The sequence below is a fragment of the Aulostomus chinensis genome, chromosome 21, assembly GCF_037954235.1.
Source record: "Aulostomus chinensis isolate RoL2024-O1b breed Wild chromosome 21, RoL_Achi_v1.0, whole genome shotgun sequence".
Taxonomy (NCBI): domain Eukaryota; kingdom Metazoa; phylum Chordata; class Actinopteri; order Syngnathiformes; family Aulostomidae; genus Aulostomus; species Aulostomus chinensis.
Genome location: NC_141340.1, coordinates 9,805,001 through 9,829,117, shown reverse-complemented (window position 1 = coordinate 9,829,117; position 24,117 = coordinate 9,805,001). Strand labels below are relative to the sequence as shown.

At 42.1% G+C, this 24,117-nt stretch overlaps 3 protein-coding genes and 1 non-coding gene across 8 annotated transcripts in view; 2 read left to right on the top strand and 2 right to left on the bottom strand.

The window, feature by feature from the left end:
• mtrr (5-methyltetrahydrofolate-homocysteine methyltransferase reductase) overlaps window positions 1–15,091 on the bottom strand; it is a 39,632-nt gene extending 24,541 nt beyond the window's left edge. Inside the window, exons 1-9 of one of the 4 annotated variants that reach the window (XM_086192378.1) lie at window positions 7,962–8,095; window positions 7,539–7,683; window positions 6,478–6,631; window positions 6,201–6,318; window positions 5,466–5,943; window positions 5,247–5,360; window positions 5,005–5,161; window positions 4,779–4,867; window positions 2,459–2,639 (exon numbers count right to left, since the gene is read on the bottom strand). In XM_086192378.1, the coding sequence (XP_086048504.1) occupies window positions 2,459–2,639; window positions 4,779–4,867; window positions 5,005–5,161; window positions 5,247–5,360; window positions 5,466–5,943; window positions 6,201–6,318; window positions 6,478–6,631; window positions 7,539–7,683; window positions 7,962–8,047 (1,522 nt within the window). In that variant the 5' untranslated portion in view covers window positions 8,048–8,095. Of the gene's footprint in view, window positions 1–2,458; window positions 2,640–4,778; window positions 4,868–5,004; window positions 5,162–5,246; window positions 5,944–6,200; window positions 6,319–6,477; window positions 6,632–7,538; window positions 7,684–7,961; window positions 8,096–8,222; window positions 8,316–14,881 lie in introns of those variants that run through there. The other 3 variants (XM_086192377.1, XM_086192376.1, XM_086192375.1) reach the window with 3 other exon arrangements.
• cct5 (chaperonin containing TCP1, subunit 5 (epsilon)) lies at window positions 8,504–12,205 on the top strand. The gene is made up of 11 exons (XM_086191956.1): window positions 8,504–8,735; window positions 9,131–9,191; window positions 9,293–9,457; window positions 9,606–9,804; window positions 10,016–10,208; window positions 10,371–10,520; window positions 10,804–10,923; window positions 11,091–11,276; window positions 11,355–11,492; window positions 11,576–11,756; window positions 11,885–12,205. The coding sequence occupies exons 1-11, from the start codon at window positions 8,631–8,633 to the stop codon at window positions 12,010–12,012; spliced, it is 1,626 nt and encodes a 541-aa protein (XP_086048082.1). The 5' UTR covers window positions 8,504–8,630; the 3' UTR covers window positions 12,013–12,205.
• On the bottom strand, window positions 13,544–13,617 carry trnat-agu (transfer RNA threonine (anticodon AGU)). Its single transcript has one exon. It is a non-coding gene; the product is annotated as a tRNA-Thr (tRNA).
• The window catches only part of LOC147241625 (E3 ubiquitin-protein ligase MARCHF6-like), a 14,814-nt gene continuing 5,140 nt past the window's right edge, over window positions 14,444–24,117 (top strand). Inside the window, exons 1-16 of one of the 2 annotated variants that reach the window (XR_015111088.1) lie at window positions 14,444–14,860; window positions 15,418–15,517; window positions 18,363–18,436; window positions 18,577–18,720; window positions 19,068–19,140; window positions 19,228–19,396; window positions 20,368–20,557; window positions 21,296–21,357; window positions 21,461–21,493; window positions 21,868–21,919; window positions 22,027–22,085; window positions 22,184–22,264; window positions 22,373–22,441; window positions 22,591–22,665; window positions 23,266–23,400; window positions 23,483–23,703. Coding sequence is in view for 1 of the 2 variants with exons in the window: in XM_086192374.1 (XP_086048500.1) it covers window positions 14,842–14,860; window positions 15,418–15,517; window positions 18,363–18,436; window positions 18,577–18,720; window positions 19,068–19,140; window positions 19,228–19,396; window positions 20,368–20,557; window positions 21,296–21,357; window positions 21,461–21,493; window positions 21,868–21,919; window positions 22,027–22,085; window positions 22,184–22,264; window positions 22,373–22,441; window positions 22,591–22,665; window positions 23,266–23,400; window positions 23,483–23,703 (1,556 nt within the window). In the remaining variant the exon portion in view is untranslated. The remainder of the gene's footprint in view (window positions 14,861–15,417; window positions 15,518–18,362; window positions 18,437–18,576; window positions 18,721–19,067; window positions 19,141–19,227; window positions 19,397–20,367; window positions 20,558–21,295; window positions 21,358–21,460; window positions 21,494–21,867; window positions 21,920–22,026; window positions 22,086–22,183; window positions 22,265–22,372; window positions 22,442–22,590; window positions 22,666–23,265; window positions 23,401–23,482; window positions 23,704–24,117) is intronic. The other variant, XM_086192374.1, reaches the window with a different exon arrangement.

Sequence of the window (24,117 nt, the reverse complement as noted above, 5' to 3'; positions counted from 1 at the left end):
ACCGGTTCCTGCTCAAGTTGCCGTCTTTCTGTCACGGAGCAACAGTCAATCCATCACGTCATGTCACTGCACCTCAACGACACACAAAGAATGGATCACTTCTAAAATCTTTCAGTGTCGAGATTTTCTGTTACAGTGAACGGCTCCAGGAGGAATCTCTCATCTCTCATTTGTATTCCAGAAAAGGTTTTTTTTATATATAAATACTTAGTCTTCTCTTATGTTTTCAGAAATGATTTTCCAGCCATCATCGATCATTCTGCACAAAACATAATCTATGTCTCTGTGTGCTGCAATTTATATGCAGACGTACCAGTTTGGAGGGAGAACTGCTACAGAAATGTGGTTTGAACACTAAAGTTATACAGATATATGGAGATATATGGGGAGTTTCTTTGGCTGTGGATGAAATGAAGAAGGTTGTTAGCATTAAAATGAATTCTCCCTTCTCTTTTTATAGTGTACAAATGCTAATTTTAGGTTATTTATGAGGTAGGAACTTGCAAGCTCATGACTTTTTTTTTAAATATTTTAAACCATTTAGGTTTTTCCACTGTATTCCATCATATTGTAGAGGAATAAAATAGGATTGTGCAGTGTGTTTTCTGTGACGAGGAACTTATATTTTCAGGAGGAAGGGAGAGATGAAGCCTCCCGGGATACAGACACACGCGGTTTACTTTTTCCACAGGTCACAGTTGAATAAAGGGGGGGGAAAGGCATAAAACTGCACCGTGGTACAATTTCATTTGAACCCTGCAGCAGAGTAAATTGAAAAAAAATGCTCATGGACAGCATTCAGTTCCCTGAGGCAATGACCCCAAAGTTTCTATCTGACACACTCTACTGAAACAATGGACCACGTAACAAGAGAGCTGACTCTGGAAGCAGATATCTTTCTCAATTTATACCCGGCGTTTACTTTTATACCCGGCCTGCACTTGGCCAAAGACATCTGGGCTTCGACACATCTCTCCTCATTATTTAGAGTTAGTGTACGACAGCGTAAACTCTGATCAGCCAACACTTCCCCTGCTGTCGAGCTAATGAACCCAGAAATGCAGTGTACTTTCACCTTGTGACATGCTGAGTCAGGGTTGACCATTAACCTATGATCCAAGATGACCTCGTGTCCTTGCAGAGCTCGGTGGCCTGCCATTAAACAGCCTTCTGGCCCCCCACCCTCCACATAACATCTGTTGCCCTGAGGAGCCTCTATTTTTCACTTGGGTCTAATTGTTCTGATCGCCAATTTCTGCATCAGTTCACCACTGAAAGAGGAAAGAAAAAACAAAACAAAAAAAAAAGGTGCTGTGGCAGGCAAGCAGGCCAAAAATAACTGATGCTGGGGGAGGCCAAGAGCTGTGACACAGCTGTTTTAGAGGACGACTCAACTTAAAGCTGAACTCACTTCCCTGTCTGGTACGATTCAGTCAAAGCTCATTAGATCTAAGCTGAACAAGAGAAAATGTTTGCTTTATATCAGCAATCGGGGGCAGGGATGTTCCATCTGTATATTACTAAGATGGGAAATAATGAATAAAGTGAGGAAATGTCCCACTACAATGATCATAATCACAGATAGTGACACAAAACCACACTGAAGCACTAAAAAAAAAAAAAAAAAAAAAAACAAGATGAGGAAATGAATGTTGACCTCTGATGTACACCGCTTCACCGCTCTGTTTGATTAAATTCTCTGACAAAAATCAATACTTTGGAAGGCCCACTTTGTTTAGTCTGCAGCGCCCCCTGCTGGATAACAATGACCCCTACACAGGAGTGGCCTCAGACCCACTTGGTTTCTGCAGGTGAATGTCACTAAAACAAAACCCAGGATTTTGCTTCAGGCGGCATTAAAGCCTAATTAAATTCATCTGTTGAGACATAGAATACGTAGAAAAACTGTGTTTTTTGTAAAAAACAAAAAAACAACAACAACAACAAAAAAAGCCCTCCTAAAACCACTGTTTTCTGCAGGATCATCACGTCATATAATTGTCCGTGTCCAGCAAAACCTTTATATCTCCACCACTGTAGCAAATACAATCAAGAAACTGACCGTCAAGAAAATGGCTTCCCTCTGCTCTACGTTTCATTACGTATTTAGAAAAACAGATTAAAAAAGGGCTAAAATGACATTGATGTCGTATATGTTGCCTCAAATCTAAATAGGTTAAACATGCATCTACAATTCTACAATTTCATTTAGCAGACGCTTTTGTCCAGCATTATCTCATGAAACCGCAAACATCTTGAAAATGTTCAAAAACTGTCGTCAAGCATGTATTCTACTGAGCTGCCATGCGGCATGAATACGAATGTTTTGATCTTTTTTTTCCAGAATGGTTCTTAATCTATAACACATCTCCTCAGGATTTTTTTTTTTTTTTTAATCCACGTATGGACTTTGAACTTCATTTCTCGACTAACTGAGACAGACAGCAGGCGCTCTGACCTATGAGGAGGTTGAGAGGAGGCGAGCAGGATGGGAAGGCGGTCAGAAGGTCCAGAATGCTGAGGCTTGAGTCTCGGACGTACAGGTTGTAGTCTGCGGCACCTTGTTTACTGCAGAGCTCCTGCAGTCTCCTCCTCTGCACGCTGTCCTGCGTGTACTCCACCAGGGCTCGGAGAAAAGCCTGAGAAAAATCGCACGGGAGCTCACTCAAAAAGTTCTGACGCAAGTTTCCGTCCGTTGTAATACGTGTACACAAGCTGTGGAGAACGTTCATCTCCGTAGGGTTTTTAGATTAATAAATGCTGATGAAAGGCTCCACAGATCTTTGCTGCAATGAATGGGAAGTTAACAACAAATTAAAAGAATTAACGTAGATCTATTAATGCCCTCAATTATTACCATGTTAAATCAGCTGTTGTTTATATTGAAATTCATCCGTAAATGTCCTTTGTGGAAGATATGATGTAAATAACAAGATCAGTGTAAATAACAAGATTAAAGGGATCAAGGGGAAATATTAAAACGTAAACCCAAAGCAGCTTTTGGACTGATTTTACTTAATTCCCCTGAAAATTGATTATTCTGACACAGTTTCTTAGTGTCTGTCATCCCTCAGCATTTTGTGTGATTTCAGCTCTAAGACAGTATGTGTGTGGCACATGTTTTAACCTGGAAGAATACAAACAACTTCCAGTCAACCAATACAGCCCGCAGTTGACCAGCATTTCAATACATGTTAAACAGTGGCTCCTGTATGAGTTTAAGTCTCTAGATCCCTTCATTTATTTGAGAGGAAACAGGACAAGTACTGCATTTCAGATAAGTTCAACTAAATGATCAGGAGGATTTTTTTTCCCTCTGTGCTTAAAATCATGCAAATAAAAATGATTATAGACATTATAAATGCATTCATATAAGAGGTTAACTGCTTGGCCTACACAGATGGGGGCATAAAATAAAACTTTTACTGCCTTATTAGACTGTAGAATTGACTTTGACCTGTAACAATTAATTTATGTGCAGGAGTTCAATAAAAAGTGGCAAGAAAAGGAGTCTGCATGTAAATGCAGCACACCGCAGGGAACTTCCCTGACGGTATTTGGATGTGCCGTGTGTTCTGACGCATCATTAATTTGATTAGGTTAACAAAAGTGCTTAAAAATCAGTGCAAAGTCTTTGGAACACAGTATTTTCAAAACTACTGTGACTCCAACAACTTGCAAAATCTTTTCAGTTCCACAACGAAGTAGCCCTGACAATAAAACTTTTAATCAAAAGAATAGTACCTTGGTTCTGCCCCCTTTTTAACCTTGCAAGAATATTTGGGCCATTTAATTTAAGCCCTTGACACTTGTTTGACAAAAACTAATCTTATTTCGAGAAATATAAGTACATTTTTCAAAAAATAGTGGGGTGTTTTATGCTTGCAGTAAAACAAGCTGCTAGTGCAGTAACGATGAGTTCCGAACAATTTATTAGAAATTCCTTGCAATTACGTATAAGACGTGCAATTTATACAAATGGAGCAATAATAATGAACCTGTGCAATATTCAACCCCTCGTATAGTCAAGCCGTTGTGAAAAATGTAAATTTTTTCATTTTTCTTTTTTTTGTATCTTGTTTTACTCTTTTTTCCTTTTTATAATGCTTGTTTACTTATTTACTTCTGTGAATTTATTGATGTTTCAAACTTGACTATCCACGTCTCCTTCTGTGACACTGCTAATTTCCAAGTCTTAGGACTAATAAAAGGATTATTGTATCCTACCTTACTTTATCCTATGCTATCTTACATCATATCTTATCCTATCTCATCTTACTCGATCCTATCCTCTCCTCTTGTATCTTATCTGATAATAGGTGCTCTTATCTTATCCTGTCTTATCTTAACTGCATAAGATTTTATTGGCTTTAAAAAGGAATCGCAGCATCTTCCTATAAATGCTTTTTGTTAAGTTATTGAGTTCCATACATATCAGGATGAGAGCATTATGTTTTGAACAAAGCACTGACGGATGGAATTTAGAAACAGAACACTGAATACAAAAGGTTAGTAAAGTTAGGCACCATCATAAACAGGAAATCATTCAGAAAAATAAAGCTGAGCATCCCTGTCAGAATATAATTGCACTTTTCCTCTGAAATATAACACTTTTCTCCAAGCTTTGCCAATAAGAATCAAAAGATTGCGCTCTTGTTGAAAAAAAACAAGACGCTTAAAAGAAAATCTTCCCTCTCATCATGAAACGGTAGAACAACAAGTAGGATGTGACATGAAAAAAGCTTTGGCAATGTACAAAGTGAGACGTTTGGACATACCTTCTTAGGGACGCTTCTAATCTCCAGACACCATGTGAGCAGGTAGAGCAGAGAAATGTTCTGAGGGATGTAAGATGGGACCTGAGCGCCTGAAACCAGAGAGGAAAGAAGAATGATCACAGCAGAAAGAGGCCAAGAACAATCACAGCGTTATAAAAAAGATGTGTTGTGTGTGTTGATGAATTTTTAAATCAACACTTTATTACGCATTTATTTGACAGTTTACCTTTTTTATTTGTGTTTTTACGTAGAGAAACATGGACATGATGGTCCTTCTGATCCTGGACACCCAATCTGTGTAGCAGGTCCTCAACCTCAGAAGGTCTGTTTGGGCAGAACACATCAAACGAGTCCCCCGGTTGATAGCTCAACGTCGGGTACGCCTTCAGAGGAAAAAGAAGCGTCTAAAAGTCAAACTGCCATCTAGATCCGTCAAAGATTTTTTCACAGAGATACTCTATAGCTTACAGAGATGTCTAGCTTGAGGAGGAGCGCCGTCTTGACTGAATCTCCTCTGGTCAACTGAACTGCCCTGGAGATGGGCACCTCGTAAAGACTCTCTCTGTTTAATGGCCCAATAATCTGAAAGAAAATGATTCTTCTTATCCAATAAATGGGGATGAAATGGCAAAGAATTAATGGAGAGAAGAAAAGAAGTGACATTTTATTAGGAGCATCAATCCTCACCTTTGCTGTAGTGTCTACTTCCTGAAGGGATGCATCTAGGAAGGAGGGAGGCAGAGCTGGAACGTTTAAGGACGACTCACTGAGTGGGGGCAGGGAGCATGTCAGTGATGCTGCCAAAGCAAAACGAGGAGCTCCAGCATCCTTCGGCAGCGTTGTAGACACACTGGCAGCGCTGCCGTCACACTGGGATGCCAATCTGTGACTCCCTGCAGGGGATACTGGCCTGACATCAGAAATGGCAGTGTGTCTCCCAGAAGCAGCGGATGTCGATTGTGAATCGGGTTCTACTGATGTTCTGAGTGAGTCGCAGTTCTTCTTGTGGTCAGTGATGCTTAGGAGGTTTAACTGAACATCTTCTACGGAGGAGTCAGACGTTTCCTTTGCCGAAACTTCGTTCCTATCAGACGCCATTTTTGAAAGAGCTCCTTTTATTGCTTTCCACAGACCTTCAAGCCAGGGGTCCACAACCACCTCCAGCCTGGAGAGAACAAGTTACACAAGATGACGAAACTAGGAAAAGAGGGCTTAGCTCTTTCAGATCAAATTTAATATTGCAAACAGTGATGAGTGAGAAGTTGGTTTAACTTGATTATATTCTAATTTTGCATGAAGGAGCGGACAAATGCATCCACTGTGGGGCAAATATTGTTTCCTCTTTCACTGCCCGACAGAGAAACGCCCTGAAAACATGACCTTCTTGGCAAAGGTCACAAAATATTTCTCATCATAACTCACCCTACACCGTCATCTGCATATCCTGTTGCATAGAACTGTTTGGCTCCAAGTTCCTGTAGACGACGCTCAATTGTTTTGCCACAATTACAGAAATTTGCATAATTTGTGTCTCCTAAAGCTGGAACAGACAGAGGGAGGAAAAATGAATCAAGCCAGCTATTGTTTCCCAAATAACAACTCCATGCAGGCTGCAATGTATCGGAATGAGTCACACATAAATGCATGGCCGATAAAGGCTCCAAGATTGACAAATTAACAAACTTGTGTTAGAATTTACCTAAAAGTGCATAGCATAGGTGTTTATAGTGGTCAGAGGAGAGGGTCTTCTTCTTGATGTGCTTAACAAATTGGAGGGCGTTGTCTGGCGGCTCCCCGTCTCCAGTAGTAGACACAATAAAGACCACGGGGGAAGTCTCCTTCTCCAAATTGTACTGGAACCAGTTAAATGATTAATCAGTGACGACAATAATTCAATATTAAGTTCATTAAGGCAATAATCTGAGTAAGACGTTGCCAAGAAAACAACATTTTCTTAATTCAAATAAAGTCATCATTGGAGTAAGCAATAATTGGATTAATTCAGGCGCAGTATTCCGACCTTATTAGTCTTATTTTTGACAGTGAGTCCTACCAGAGTTTTTCGTGGCATCTACGCAATACATTCGGTGGTTAAACTGCTTTACAACGCATACTTGACATTATCGTTAGCCCAAAAAAAAACAACCACTCAAAATGAACCAGTCGCAACAAGAGAGAAACAATTACAGGCCAATTTCCAGAAGGAAACTCCAGTGTAGAACAGAGTTGTAATGCAGGTGGGAACCACAGTCATTCGTCAGACTTTGCTCTAAACAGGACTGATCTAGCATTCAGGATAGTGGATTACTCACCCAATATGCAGATACTTTGTAAGTGATTTGGTAAACAGCTGATATAAACCAATGTCAATATCTGTACAAAACCAATTTTATAGGATCATCACATTTAGCAACAACTATTCTCAAAACATTTGGAAAAGCCCATAAATCATATATTTACAGTTGTTTCCTCGTCGCTGATGATGTGCAAAGAAGAAGAGACGTCTCCTGATGTCTGGTGACACCAAATATGTACCAATATTGCCTCGATCAAAGTATGGTTTTATTTAGAATAAAGTCAGATTATCACCGTCCATGTAAACACTGGCAGTGACTGGTGCCCCATAATCCATATGAAGACACATGGTTGCAATAGAAACATCAGGTATTATCACTGCTGTTAGTGTATTCTTGTGTGTCAACAGCCAAGCAGCTAAAGAGGAGATGAGAAAGCGGAGTCACTATTGTCTACAACGGCTACCTTGTCCTTCTGATTCAAGCAGCTGAGTTCAGCAGTCAGTCCTTGCTCCTCTGCTTCCTCATCGATCCCCTCTGCTATGGACTGAGCTTGGCCCTTCTGAGACCCATAGAGGACCACAAACCGAGGCTTCGCTTCACTGGGCATTCTAGAGAAACCAGCACAACGACACAGTCATTTAAACACAACATATCACCACAAATAGGCGCTGATTAAAGGTAGTGAGGCAAAACAGAGCTAGAAGACAAGCAATATTCATCCACATAGACATGTCTTACACCCAGGCAAAAAGGGAGTAGATTGTGTTTCCTGACATTACATAATAAACCAATCAATGTTTACCATACAAGTAACAATATAAATCCAGGCAGCAAATGGAACTGTAGAGTCCGGCATTCAGCTTTCAAGTAGTGTTTTCATCATTACCTATGAAAGCCGATATTAGACAGGTAAAATGCTGCCACCAAACAACCGCCACACCATAACTCATCTGAGGAACTCTTAACCACCATACAGTAGCCGGATATTGCGTCTCACCGTCTGCACGTGGACATGACCAAGTTATTAATTTACTGCACACTATAAAGCACAACTCGTGACTGTTACAAGGAGAGAACAAACAATGCTGTAACTTCAAGCTAAATTGAAAAAGTTTTACACAAAAAAGCCCCCCAAAAAATGTAGTACCTTTGCAAACGTGCTTTGAAAATCCATTCAGCTTAAGCCTTCCCTTTTATTTATGCAATAGGTCTAATTCTCGCGAGAGCACATGCTGAACGTGATCGGAAGAAACCACGTTATCAAAAATATGTTTTTATTATATCTAATATTTAAATATTTGCCGTGATATACCAGTATTATTTTTTTAGATTAATTGAACGCAAAATGTGTGATTATGCCTGAAAAAAGTATGTGAACGGGTCGTAAGATGAAGATTTTACTTGGTTCCGCCCTCCCCGCCCATGGAGCCTTCCTTCTAGAAGTCGCCGGCAGACCTGTGCGACTCGCTGCTCTCCAACAGTCCAGTGGAACATCGTCAAAACTCATTATTTTGCCAGTGCGACACATATTCGGTGTCCCGATCCTTCAGTCAACATGTCAACGTTGGGCACACTAGCCTTCGATGAATATGGAAGGCCTTTCATCATCATTAAAGATCAGGATAAGAAGACACGGTTAACGGGCATTGATGCACTGAAGGTACAATGAGCTAGCTAGCAGGATGTTGAGGCATGTTTGCTAGCACGTTGCTAATTACCTTGAAGAAGCATGGTGATATGTAATTTAAACCAATATTAACTTATCTATGATAAAATGGACGTTTGGTGAATATAGTCACATACCCAATAGCACTTGCACTTGTGAGATCAACATGACATCAGTAGTTGGAAACTTAAGGCTCTGCTAGTCGCTGTGTGCTAACATGAGGCCCATGTGCTTGAATGCAGTCATCCGATGGGTGTTGCTGGGAGGCTGTGACGTTACTCTCAAATTCTCTCTACTGATGCGGGTTGAAAATGTGACATCACAGCAGTTAACTTTCTCCATTATTATTAGGATTAAAACGTGTTTATCCAAATGTTTGTGTTTTGCAGTCTCATATTATGGCAGCGAAAGCAGTCGCGTCAACGCTTCGTACCTCTTTGGGACCTAATGGTGAGTCTGAACAGATGCGGTGACATCACCTTCGGTGTTAATAGAATGTTTTAAAACGGGAGAGGTCCATTATTACTTTTTTTTTTAAATTTGGCCCCCAGGTCTTGACAAGATGATGGTTGACAGAGATGGAGAAGTTACTGTCACCAACGATGGAGCCACTATTCTCAGCATGATGGATGTGGACCACCAGATTGCCAAGCTTATGGTGGAGCTGTCCAAATCCCAGGATGACGAGATTGGTGATGGAACCACTGGAGTTGTTGGTACGGGAAAGGAAACCAAGGGGATCAGGGTGCTTTTATTGAGTTTAAACTGGGATGTAAACTTCTTGGTTGAGCTGTGCAGCTTAGGTGAGACATCTTTTATTACATCAATTGTCATTGAATGATTGATTTTCCTGTCTCTGGTCAGTGCTGGCTGGGGCTCTGCTTGAGCAGGCTGAGCAGCTGCTGGACCGTGGAATCCACCCCATCAGGATCTCCGATGGTTATGACCAGGCCGCACGTATTGCCATCGAGCAGTTGGACAAAATTGCTGAAACCTTCCCCTGTGATCCGAAAAACACAGAACCGCTCATTCAGACCGCCATGACAACACTTGGATCAAAAGTGTGAGTCATTCAGACATAATAGCATGAATTGTCCATATTATATTTTCTCAGGAATGGTAAGGACGCTTGCAAATGATGTACTACATTTACAGGAAACTATCTGGTATTTGAAGGGCCAAACTAAAGATGCTCATATAGTAATGTTCTACATTTCCTAATTATTTTTAAAGTCTGATGAACTATCAGTTGAATATCTGCTTTTGTCATTTAGCATCAACCGATGCCACAGACAGATGGCGGAGATCGCAGTGAACGCCATTCTCACTGTGGCTGACATGGAGAGGAAGGATGTAGACTTTGAGCTCATTAAGATGGAGGGCAAAGTGGGAGGCAAGCTGGAGGACACACAGCTCATCAAGGGGGTCATAGTGGACAAAGAGTTCAGCCATCCCCAGATGCCAAAGGTACGGATCCAAACAACTGAATTTCTTTTTCTCTGTGCCAAAAAAGTAATTCTTAAGGGGAATAAAGGTTAGAATGAGCTGGTTGTGTTAGATCTAACATTTGAAATCACACTCTTGCTTTTTGACAGCTGTAACACCAGCTATGTTGTTGTCGCCACGCAGGTTTTGAAAGATGTCAAAATCGCCATCCTCACCTGCCCGTTTGAGCCCCCAAAGCCCAAAACCAAGCATAAGTTGGACGTGACCTCTGTGGAGGACTACAAAGCTCTCCAGAAATATGAGAAGGAGAAGTTTGAGGAGATGATCCAGCAGGTTGGTGCCATAATATATCCTTAGATGCTGATTCATTGGGCACTCAGTTTTGATGCACACCCAACACACTCGGAGCCGGTGGAGAACCTTCACAGTAGCACCATCTAGTCTATCCCTGATGACTTTTTAGCTCCACACAACTGAGATTTACAGTAATCTGTAAGTAAGAGTAAATGCGTTTATAAAAGACAGCTGCACAAGACTGCAAATTCAAGCAATACTAAAACTCTGGCTTGGTTTAAATAACACTGCTAAAGTTGTGTTAATATTCCACATGTTTTAGGTCAAAAGCAATGGTGCCAACTTGGCCATCTGCCAGTGGGGCTTCGATGATGAAGCCAACCACCTCCTTCTGCAGAATGAGCTGCCTGCCGTGCGCTGGGTTGGAGGACCAGAGATTGAGGTGAGTTCGTCAATCACTCAATGCCGCTCTCAGTCCTCTGGTGTGGCAGTGCAGAATTATCAACAACATCAAATACATATTGATTTTTGAATTTTTTTAGGCAAAGAAAAGTATTTCTGTAGCTACAAGCCATGCTAACGCACAATAATAACCTGTTTCCCGTGCAGTTGATCGCCATAGCAACAGGAGGCCGCATTGTGCCGAGGTTCTGTGAGCTAACACCAGAGAAGCTGGGCAGTGCCGGTTTGGTGAAAGAGATCTCCTTTGGTACCACAAAGGATCACATGCTGGTTATCCAGGACTGCAAGAACACCAGGGCAGTGACCATTTTCATCCGTGGAGGCAACAAAATGGTAGGCGATCACATGAGTTCACAAATCTCCTGTGACGTGTTCCTGTTGCCTGACTCTGGTTTCCGCTGTTGTTCTTAGATCATAGAAGAGGCCAAGCGTGCTCTCCATGATGCTCTCTGTGTCATTCGCAATCTGGTCCGAGACAACCGCGTCGTGTACGGGGGCGGTGCGTCTGAGATCGCTTGCGCACTGGCCGTCAACCTGGCCGCAGATAAGGTGAGACGCTAAATCACAAGTTTGCCGGCGGCGATTTTCACACTACCTCTTCATCCTCCAACTCTGGCCCTTTGTGTTTCAAGTGCCCATCATTGGAGCAGTACGCCATGAGGTCATTTGCTGATGCCCTCGAGGTCATCCCGATGGCGCTGGCTGAGAACAGCGGAATGAACCCAATCCAGACCATGACAGAGGTCCGAGCTAAGCAGGTCAAAGACAACAACCCCTTCCTCGGTATCGACTGTCTGCACAATAACACCAATGGTAAGAAGCCGTGTGCATGAAGGCGAGCTCGTCATCTCCAGTCAGCTTTAACGCACCTGCTCCTCTTAGCTTGTACATGCCCGAAGGCGTGACTCTCGGTTCAATGTATCGTGTTCGTTTTGTTACAGACATGAAGCAGCAACATGTGATCGAGACCCTGATCGGTAAAAAGCAGCAGATCTTGCTGGCAACTCAAGTGGTCAAGATGATTCTCAAAATCGACGACATCCGGAGCCCAGGAGAGAGCGAGGACTGAGGTTCTCCAGACCACCAGGAGGCTTGGCTGTGCTCGAGGACACCTCAAGATGTCTGAGCTGCAGATTTTAGGCACTTCCCGAGCACCACGTCCAAACCGCACTGCATATTGCTATTTATCATTTGATACAGGATCTTCAAGCTGTCGGGGAGTCAAAGTCATCATTAAAATGTTGTGTTGAAATGTTCAGAAATGATGTTATTATTTTACTGTAACATTTGATGACGAGAAACACAACACAGTTTGCGAGCATGTTGAATGCTATCTTTTCACTCATAGATGTTTCCACAGCTTTCAGTCTCACCGCTACGGTACAGTCAATACTTGTCTTCTCACGAATGATCCCACCATAATATCACATAAAACTCCTCACAGAATCAGTTCATTTGTGGTGAGCACTACTATCAAGTGACACTACATCTTTGAGGGCTAGGTAATGTTTCGCAATCTCACCCAGCCCTCCGTCCACTGCGCTGGGAAAGATTGTTAAAAAAAATGCAAGAATGTAGATAATCAGCTCCACGCAGTGCAAAGAGACAAACACCTGTCGTTGACCAAGCTTGTCAACATTCTGGTGGTATTCAAAATTATCACGGGTTAAAATAACTGCTTATTCAGTAAAGCCATGTCAACAGTATTTGGTAGCCCTGATGCCTGAAAAAAACAGTGAGAAAACAAAAGGGATTCATATTGAAATGTACAAAATATTGTATTTTGGCTGTTCCCTTGTGTTTATGTAGGGAGTGTTTTCTGCTATTTAAATTGTGGACACGCATAGAGTGTTTGAAAATATGAAATAATTAGGAATGAGGCCACTGTTTTAATCAACTTTATAAACAAGTATTTTATTTTTTGCTGCAAAGTTGTACAAATGGGGGAAGTAAGTATCTTGTTGCTCTTCCTTTTGTCTCAGTGCCTTCCTGAACAATTTAAGATTTTTTTTGTATTTCACAGCACGTGTCTCGCTATCGTGTATTTGTATAATGAAATCAACTGCACCAACATGTGCAGAAGTAGACATAAATATAATTTTGCCACCATTGGTTTCAATGGGAGACCTCACCCCCCCGGACCCCCCCCCCTGGACCCTCCTGTGATGTTTTTAGAGGCCTGTGATGCTCCTAAGTGTGTATTTTTACTGCTTTTAGCGCTGACTTCGTGTCTCTCTGACTTCGAAAGATAATAGGGTCTTCGCCAGGTACTGGCTCAGGCCCTAATTCTCTGGCTGACAGTGACGCCTATGCAAGGTTATGTTATGAATTTAATTTCCAGAATACCACAAATACACTGCCAAGGCAAAAGTTGGCACATATTTGTGATACAGATGAGATATATGGTAAAAATATATAGTACACCAACATGACATGTAAATCCTGTAGATGGGACTGACTACATATTATACGTATATGTCTGTCAGAGACACAATTCCCTTCTGGCATATTGGATTAGATATACATCGACGTGTGTTTGCAAGAGAGGCCATTTAGGAGACAATTACCAATGTCTGGGTGTTTAACTTCACCCTCTCAAAAGGCACCGCTGGGATTTGAACCCAGGATTTCCTGTTTACTAGACAGGCGCTTTAACCAACTAAGCCACAGCACCAATGTAATGTGGGAGTGATGTAACACTAATTGTCACGTTACAAGACAATTTTTATTTAAATCTTTGGGTTTCTATCCGACAGGCAACTGCATGAAAGATTCAGAAAGTATTTCTTGTGACGAAGTTTACACTAAACAGCCAAACCAGAAATATACATCGGAAAAACTTTTATAAATCCATTGCAAAATATGATAAACTTGTACAGCAATGCTTTAGTTTTTAAGACTGAATTCGGTCAAGATTAGCACTGTATTTTTTTTAAGGTTCATTTTATTTGTATTCACTCGTGTATTATGTTTTTTTATTTCAGTTAAGGTAATACACACCAAAAAAAACTTTCAGATGCTGGCACAGATAAATATTGCCCTCCTAGTTTCATTGACTAGATATTTGAAGACATTAAGGAAGACATTGTGTAATGAGGCAGGTGTACAGCACGTTATAATTTATGTGTGTGTGGTTGGAAACATAACACATAATTACTATTTCTCATATTTATTCTTCCATGCTTTTTATTTTATATTATTTTATTTGCTAAAGTTAATTCATGTTGAAGGCCACCCAGATGATATTTCATTATTGACAGATGTATATTGGTTCTCTCAGCATGATTATTAAAGAGGTGACTCACTGACATGCTACATCTTGCAACTGGAGTATTACATCAGCGTAAAATATCCTGGAATTTTCTACGCAGAAACAGTGGCCACTTAGGAGGCGAGCTATCCAAATTTTATCTCAAGCCCAGTTGGGATCTGACCGGTAATTACAAGTCCGATACAGTAGATGGCGGTATTCACCTTTTAAATTTGATATACCTACCGCCAATAAACACAACGAAGAAGACGCTAGTGACCGATGTGACAGCAGTCAGCGGTGACGTTAGCAAGCTTAGCTAACCGATTGTCTCCTGCGTTTAAAGTGTCACAGCAGCAACACGGAGGATGTAACGTTTCTCTTTGAATTATCGGCAGAAAATACCCAAAATACAAAGGCATTAAAAATCTTCACTAAAAACCAAACGTTTGCTGGGGACGAAGAGGAGACGGCGGTGTTGTTGAGTCTGTGGGGAGACCATTTTATGATTGTCAATGCATCTCGATTTGTACGGATAACGTTCTACCCGTCTCGCTAGCTTAAGTTAGCTAGCTGAAGGATTGTGTCTGTGTCGTGGATGGGTTCACTGTGTCGGGAAGAAACGGTGACTGGTGCTTAACGAACAACATGGACACGACCGAAGAAGGTAAACAGTGAAGTCTCTTACCGTTGCTCTTTAGCTTGAGTGAACTAGCATGAAGTGTTAGCTTAGTAGCGTGAAGTGCATCATTGCTGCTGAGCTGGCCTGCTACTGTAACTTAGCTCTTTAACCTAGCTTAATAACAACAATCTGACAACGTTGCATTCAGTAATTCAAAGGTGAAAACTGTAACTGAATTGCAGTTGAGTTCATTGGAGATTGTAAAGAAGCTATAGAGAGCAAGGAAAGGATCAGAAGTATACTGGTGATGTCATCAGCCCTCGCGTGGCCCATGAACGTTAGATAAGCGACATTTGTCATTTAACTTCTTAAATGTTTGTCTGTTGAACGGATTAGCTGATTTAACAGATGATTCCACAGTCTGTCATCCACTATGAACGCACCCCACTCCCTCTAGCTTTCAGTCGGTCAGTCCTGGTTTGCTTGGTTCTGTTCAGACAAAGTATCAGATAGTCACTAACCGTGTGTGTGTGTGTGTGTTTGTGTTTGTGTGCGCGCGTGCGTGTGTGCATGCGTGCGCGCGTACGTGTGTCCTCCATCAGCGGATATTTGTCGTGTGTGCCGTTCTGAGGGGACCCCAGACAAACCCCTCTACCACCCCTGTGTCTGCACTGGCAGTATCAAGTTCATCCACCAGGAATGGTAAGTGATTCAATGTTAGGTGAGCCCAACATCTTACTAGATGAAGCTGCCATTATTCAGACTCTGTCACACCCTCTTTATTCTCCCAGGATCCCAATTTACCCCTCCAATTAACCGTGATGGTGCACTTGTTGCTATGGTTACTCCAAATCCCCAGTCCCAGGTGTAACTAATTAACTAACTTGGCAAAAAAAAATGTCTCCCATGTTACCTGCTCCTTATTGGCATTCTGTTGTTCAAAAATTGTAAAAAGGATTGATTGCGTACAGTCGATGTCAGGGAAACAAGATGGAGCAGTTAATTTTTTTTCATTTGAGAACCCCATTTTCTTAGTTCCACGAGGGGAAACATAAGTTATATTAGGTGGTGTTTCCATTATCTATGGCTCATTAGCCCTCACTGAGAAAGTGCACCGGGGCAGGGATGCCCAAACTTTTTTCCCATTTAAACTGAGAGGAGAACAGAACATAAACAGTAAATTACATTAAGAATTTTAAAGATATTTGATTATTATGTGGATTTTATGTTGCACAAGGGCAACAACAACCATACGTGATCACAAAATGCAGGACTGTGATATTTAATCATTTCAGTTTAGTCTTGCTGTCATTTGCTGGAGATGTCCTGTATCGTTTCAATGTACAAAACAAACTGAAAGTATCACTGAAAAACCCACAATACAGATCTAAGTGTGGGCTAGCTGATCCATGTCACCGCCAGCTGATGCTATATGTTGATGTTTTACATGCAAGTGTTGTAATTGATTATTGCTAGTTGTAAGTTGTACAGGGTTGTTTTGTCTCAGCTGTCGCATATTTACAAAGTCAAGTCAATTTTATTTGTTTAGCACCAAATCACAACCAAAGTTATCTCATGACACTTTACAAGCAGAGCAGGTCCAGTACCACACTCCTTCAATGAATCTACACCCAACAATTCTCCATGAGCAGCACATCCTGCAACAGTGGCGACGAAAACCTTCCTTTTAACAGGCTGGAATGTCGAGCAGATCCAGGCTCAGTGGGGACGGCCTTCTGCTTTGACCGGTTGGGGGGAAAGAGAGCAGGAGAGCGGGGCAGAGACAAAGACAGAAAATGGAGGAAGACAGATATGCAGAAGGAAAGAGTGGGACAGAGATAAAGAGAGAGAGAAAGGGAAGAGACTGATGGACAGACGGGGACGTGAGCAGGTGGAGCTACGGGTGGCAGCTTGAGCCTCTTCAGGTCTGCAGCCTCCTCCAGCAGCACCCAGGATCTGGGAAGCGGGGAGCCCGAAGGCTCCGGAGAAGAAGACGAGTTAGTAATACGTATGAGTGTGATTTATGTATGACACATACAGGAGGACAGAGAGGGAAGAGAGGAGGAGAGAGAAGCCCAGTGAACCATGGGAGATCCCCCAGCAGCCTAAGCCTATAGCAGCATATCTAAGGGCCAGTCTAAGCAGCCCTAACTATGAGCCTGATCAAAAAGGGAGGTCTTAAGTCTGCTCTTAAAGGTCGAGAGGGTGTCTGCATCCCGGACCGAAACTGGGAGATGGTTCCACAGGAGGGGAGCCTGATAGCTGAAGGCTCTGGCGCCCATTCTACTTTTAGAAATTCTCGGAACCACAAGTAACCCTGCATCCTGGGAGTGAAGGGTTCTGGCTGGGTAATAGAGGACTGTGAGCTCTGTCAGGTGTGAAGGAGCCTGACTGTTGAGGACTTTGTATGTTAGAAGGAGAATTTGGAATTCTGTTCTTAATTTGACAGGGAGCCAATGCAGAGAAGCAGTCCAGGAGAGACATGGTCTCTGCTACTAGTTCTCATCAACATGCGGGCAGCAGCATTTTGGACCAGCTGGAGAGTCTTTAGGGACCTGCTGGTGCAGCCTGATAGGAGGGAATTGCAGTGGTCCAGCCTGGAAGTGACAAAGGCATGGACTAGTTTTTCTAGTGTGACCTTGTTAAGAGAATATCAAGTTATGAGTTTTGTTTTTCCCTAATAAAAATGTGTATCAAAAAAAGGCTATTTTTAATCTCAGTCCAAAAATAATACCCAGGCTTTGTGTGTTTACATGGATATTTGATAAGTAAGAGGATCAGGATCTGATTACTTAAGTATAATCCAACAGGAATTTTTTTTTTTAAAGGCACTTTACTTTTTGTTACATCAGGGTGGTTGTTAAGTCATTCATTAGTTTGGTGAGAAGTTTGTGCAGCACTATTGTTACATTAGCAGTATCTTCATAGCTACTTTAACCGGTCTGAGGTGAGGAAATGGCTTTGTGAAAAACAATACGAACCTAAGCTCGTGTGTGTGAGTGAGAGAGAGAGAGAGAGAGAGAGAGCATCACTGGTGACAAGAGGGTCAGGTGGATGGAAATCCCCATAGAAAAGCAAAGGCCAGGTCTGGATTGTTCTGTAGAGTTGTCGAACCCTCAATCGGTGTTAGTTTACAGTCACCTCACTAGTGTATTGTGTCAGAAATGTGTAGTTGCGCCTGTTATGCTCATGGTCATGTTACATGTTGAACCACGGTCTGGTTTGTCTCACATATTGGAATCAAATGTCAGTATGAGTGGTGATTGTTCCGAAAGATGGATCACCATTTCTAGTTTCTAGTGTTTGTGCTCTGGTGGATAAGTGCTCAGTTTCTGGGAATCGTTCAGAGGAGAGATGTTCCACCAGAAGTTGTTGTTTCCAAACAACTTCAAATAGACCACACACACTCCAAAAGTGGGTGCATTAATTGACCCAACTCGCCATGAAGTCATTCCAGAAATTTAGTCTGTCAGGTTTTGTTTTTTGTTTTGTTTTTTCAGTTCAAAAACACTCAAATGCTATGAAAGCTCTCGATGTTTCTTTACAGTTTGGTCCAGTGGCTGAAGCACAGCAGGAAGGAGTATTGTGAATTATGCAAGCACAGATTTGCATTCACACCAAGTAAGTACTTGAACCGTAGCCTCCATGGACTGCATCCACTTAAATATGATAAACAGATTCATGTTTTCCTAAACACACCTCGCAGCAGCTGAGGCCACATGGTTATTTTTCTCTCTTTTTCTGTCCATTTTTCTCTCCAGTCTACTCCCCAGACATGCCCTCACGTCTGCCCATCCAGGACATCTGTGCCGGCTTACTGACTAGTGTGGGCACAGCCATCCGCTACTGGTTCCACTACACGCTGGTGGCCTTCGCATGGCTCGGCGTGGTTCCTCTGACAGCATGTAAGTTAGTATGTGCCGTAGGACGTGTGTGACGTACATGCACACTTCTCACGTAATGCATGGCGCAGTTAAGGAGGAAGTGACGGTGTTGTAAGCTTTACATGTAAGACAAGTTTATGGTTCAACGCGGGGCCGAATGTTACCGCTGTGGTAACATTACATAACAGGCTATTTCGTGTGTGTGTGTGTGTGTGTGTGTCGGATCTATAAATCCCCTTTTGTATGCTGTGTAAAAATGGTGGCAAGATCTTGTATTATGTAACACTGCAGAATTTACAAATATATTTGTTCATTAAACATAGGTAGCCTGTGCAGAATGTCATGAACCTATTCTTTTTCCCTCTCAGGTCGCATCTACAAGTGTCTTTTTACTGGCTCTGTGAGCTCACTACTGACACTGCCGTTAGACATGCTCTCCACGTGAGTAGCAGCATTAACCAAAGTTCATTTTGTGAGTTGTTTTTTTTTCCCTGTGTTTCTAAGTTGTGTTTCTTTGCACTCCTGTAGAGAGAACCTGCTGGCAGATTGTCTACAAGGCTGCTTTGTGGTCACCTGCACCCTGTGTGCTTTCATAAGCCTGGTGTGGCTCAGAGAACAGATCGTTCATGGTGGTGCTCCCCAGTGGTTAGAGCAACACCAGCCGCCACCTCCAAATGCAGCGGGGCAAGCCAATGAGGTACGTGAATTGATCAGATTGTATTACCTACTTTTGCAGTTTAAAGGCAAACTTTTTGTCTCAGTGCATTTCATATAAAGCAACACATCATAAAAGAAGCTACGGATGCCAGTTTTGCTCATTGATCTTATCCTTTCTGTGTGTTTAAAAAAAAAAAAAAGGCCTTCACAGATTTTCCATGTTAAGAGTTTATTTGTGCTCCCCCCCCCCCCCCCATTTAGGTTTTTTTTTTTCATTCAAAGAGAGAATCTGCTAAGCCTGCCCGCAGGGCTCTAATCTTCCTCTGGATTGGCGTGCCGCTGGGTTAGGAAGAATTTGCACTCATGCGTTTAGTATCAAATACATGAAATTCTTTGAATTTAAGAATGAATCAGTGAAAACATGAACATCCCAACACAGAGGAATACAAGAAAACCTTCCCGAAACCAAGAAAATAAACTGCTTGCACACTGCAGGGCTCCGTAATTTGATTCAAATTGATTTAATCCATCAGAGTGACGTGCGGAGCAGGAATGCTCTTCATCTCAGTCATTCCTGGAAATTACATCTGTTTTACATTGAAAGACATTTCAGCTGGTGTTATTATCATGACCTTCACGTAAAATGATTGTTTTTTTACACATTACAACCAGCACAAGAAACACAATCCATAAAAAGAGTCTGGATGGATCAAACAGTTTAGAGTCAGTTCTCCATTCACAGCTGGAAAATATAAAGAAAAAAAGGATAAAAATACTTAGAGATTTTAAATGTGGTAGAATTGTCAGTCATTGAGACTTAGACTCTAAAGTACTAAAGAAAACTCTTCTTTTTACTTGTTTTATCATTGATACCCTTCCTACACAGCCTTGGCTTCATGGGTTTTATCTAGTTGTACCTAATAAATTGACACGCACACCCATGAGATACTCATTAGCTTAGACACACACATATGCATCAATCACACGTCCTCCTGTTTCTTTACCCTACAGGCGCAAGCCGCTGGTCAGGGAGCAGCTGATGAAGCACCTCCGGCCCATCCAGCTCCTGCTGATCCTCCGGCCCAGAACGAAGCAGAGCCTGAACCCCCTGATGTCCCACCAGACCAGGGCGATGACCCAGAGCTGGAGGAGGAGGAGGGAGCAGCTGCTGAAGATGCAGACCCCAACAACGGAGCGCAAGGTGAGGGGGGACAGCTGCTACACAGTTTAGTGGTGTTGTGGCTGGTTGTTTTTTTGTGTGTGTGTTTATGCTTTGCTTATGAAACTAGAATTGAGTGCCATTTTGAATATGTGTGTATTATGAGTGTCTTATGCAAGAAAATGTTGAAAAAAAATGATTGAACTGTAGTCTGTATTTTGAGGGACGGATGGGAAAACTTTTTCTTTTTTTTCTCACCATCTTCTCATTTGCTAACAATTTGCCAAGGCATCACAATTAATCTGCTCTAATGGCGTGTCAGAGCGGTTCCCACAGCGCTCCATCTCACCCGCATGTTTTGTTTTACCGCGGTTAATGGACTAGCCGGTGAAGCAAAAAAGAGCTGATAATGACTTGTGATTGTATTCTGCATTTTGCTCGCTGTGGGTTGTCACAGCAAAACCAATGCGCTTGAAAGGCCTAACAATAGCCTGCTTTACACTTCAGAGCTAACAGATTCTCCCAGAATAACATGAATAATAAAATCCTGACAGCTCTCTGCTTTTCTTCTCCGTCGCTGAACGAGCTCTGCGATTCCCCAAAAACTGTAAAGACACTGTAATAGTGTTCTATTACGCACCGCAAGACTGCCTGCAAATTAAATAGATTTTTTTGCAATGTTATGTTGAATTTAATGGGATTATTCTGCTCTGTAAATACTTTTATGAGAGTAACGTCATAATCATTTATTGTACTTCATGTGTGTGTCTTTCTCTGTAGATGACATGAATTGGAACGCCCTGGAGTGGGACAGAGCAGCAGAGGAGCTCACCTGGGAGAGGGTAACTCTTCATGACATTATTTTATTTCATAGTACATACTTGGTACACACAATATATTTGGTACTAGCAAATATTCACTTGAAACAATCTGTTTCCCATGCAGATGCTTGGCCTGGATGGTTCACTCGTATTTCTGGTAAGTGCTCATATCCATAAGCGCTCGCAGTGTGATGAGTCCATTTAAAGCACACACGTATCTGAAATAGCGACACCTAGGGGTGAACTTGTCGCCGGCCAGCCATCAATTTGTCAAAATTCAGCCTCTCAAGCTCCTCACAGTTCAAAGTTAACTAAGTTAACTAACAACATCAAGCACCTCTTCAAAAGCAAGAAATAACAGAATTGATCCAATTAGTCTGAATAGTTTTATAACATTACAAATATGAATCGATGGGCCTTAAAGTGCAAAGAATTGAAAAGGGTCTTTTACTCATGTGAGCTTGACACCACTTTTTCCTTCCACTACCTGGACTTATTCCACTCGGTGACTCCCGTCTGTTTGTCTCCCAGGAACACGTGTTTTGGGTGGTGTCTCTCAACACGCTCTTCATCCTGGTTTTTGGTGAGTACACTAAACCCCTGATCCTTCACATTCTGTCAACTCTTGTCTAATTACGGCTGTGATGCAGTTTTAAGGAAGATTAAAAAGCTTTTCTCCTCCTCTCGCAGCTTTTTGTCCGTACCACATTGGGCATTTCTCTGTCGTTGGTCTTGGCTTTGAAGAATATGTAAGATCCTGCTTTTGTTAGCTTTACCTTTTTCTGTCGTCATAGCTTGTCATGAAATATGTATTTTAATTTGCTGATTGTTTCTAAATCCTCATCAGGTTCAAGCTTCCCACTTTGAGGGCTTAATCACAACCATCGTGGGCTATATTCTGCTGGCCATGACGCTCATACTCTGCCACGTATCCTTCCGCACAACATAAATCTCACCTTTAATGTTAGGATTATGAAATGAATCTTTGGTGAGTTCAGTGCTGATGCTCCGTTGATCCTTAATGAAGGCATTTTAGGGTCTGGCTGCTCTGGTCAGGTTCCAGCGCTCCCGGCGTCTCCTGGGAGTCTGCTATATCGTTGTCAAGGTAACGCCTCATGGAAGCACTGTCCTTGGTGGAATCACATAAAGATTGTATTAGCAGTCAGGACGCAACAACTATACAATACAAAGAATTTAATAGTGGCAGACTCTATGACAACTTTTGAACTGCTACTCTTTCATCTTCACCTCTAGGTTTCTCTGCTGGTTGTCGTGGAGATTGGGGTTTTTCCTCTCATCTGCGGCTGGTGGCTCGACATCTGCTCTTTAGTGAGACTCCTTCTCCTCTCTCTTCTCTTGTATCACTGTGTTGCGTCATATCGACCTTCTTATCTTTGAATATGCATACACGGCCGCAGTTACCTATTGAAAGCTGAACGAAACAAAGATACAGGGCCCAACTTTTATTTTCACACACTTCTCTAAAATGTTGAAGCATCTGCCACACAGCAACATAAACCAGGGCTGTCCAGCAAATGTTGATGCTGGCACTTCCTATATTTACTCACAAACAGGAAACTGGTCTGAGTAACTGCTGTGAGTTGCAAATGACCTTTGTGTTTTGAAATTTGACCCCTCTCCCCCTCCAGTTTCACCCGTTTGCTGCAAAGCAATCCGTCTGACGAGGTCAAAGATTCTGTTAGTAACGATGTTGGATGAGGCTTAAAGCTGAAATTAGTACATAGGACAGCTCAGATAGACGATTTATTTAAAGGTCAAATTTGAAGCCGATCAGAGCAGTTGTTGCTTCTTATTTCACTCTAAATCAGTAATTGAGGTGTCCACTCTGACAGTAGTAATTTCCTATACCTGAAATTAATTCTTCTAGCAGAGACGGACAATCTAACATCTCATTTCCTCCTCGTGCAGGAAATGTTTGACGCTTCACTGAAAGACAGAGAGTTGAGTTTCAAATCAGCGCCTGGCACCACCATGTTCCTGCACTGGCTCGTCGGAATGGTCTACGTCTTCTACTTTGCTTCTTTCATCCTCTTATTGAGAGAGGTTAGTGGGTTTACCAGAGAGTCATTGATGCTCATGACCAAGAGGGGAGTGTGAGCCTTATGTGATGTGGTTTGTGCGACAGGTGCTGAGGCCTGGAGTTCTGTGGTTTCTGAGAAACCTCAATGATCCAGATTTTAACCCAGTGCAGGAGATGATTCACCTTCCCATCTACAGACACCTGCGGCGCTTCATTCTCTCTGTGGTGGTGTTCGGCTCCATAGTGTTGCTCATGCTGTGGCTGCCCATCAGGCTTATTAAGCTACTGCTGCCCGCCTTCCTCCCGTACAATGTCATGCTCTACAGGTAACAAATCACCCCGCCAACAACAACCATTAGTGGTGGAGAAATGCTGACCACAAGGCTAGAAGAGATTTGGAACACTCTTAATTCTGAATTGGTGATACTGGTGTATCAGTGATGTACTGATTCATTTACTGTTTCTGCAACACAAGTATTAAAAGTATTGTGAACTTTATACACAATCACACAGGCCAAAATCTCCAGCTGTTACATAAAGATAAACCTGAACTGAAATTTAAACCCTGTTGTAATCGGATTTTAAGTCATTCCTTTTCCAAGTGTCTTCAAATTTATCGCACTGCTTTTATTTATCTGTGAAAAAGTAGCATTGTGCTGTAATGTAGAGAATTAAGTATACAATGTTTGGATGCATCGAGAATTCGTCCACATTTACAGGTGAGTCATAATCATATTGTG

Coding starts and splice junctions, on each gene's coding strand:
- cct5 (XM_086191956.1), top strand. CDS start 8,631: ATGTCAACGTTGGGCACACTAGCCTTCGATGAATATGGAAGGCCTTTC. Junction 8,736..9,130: donor CGGGCATTGATGCACTGAAG/GTACAATGAGCT, acceptor TGTGTTTTGCAG/TCTCATATTATGGCAGCGAA. Junction 10,521..10,803: donor TTGAGGAGATGATCCAGCAG/GTTGGTGCCATA, acceptor CACATGTTTTAG/GTCAAAAGCAATGGTGCCAA.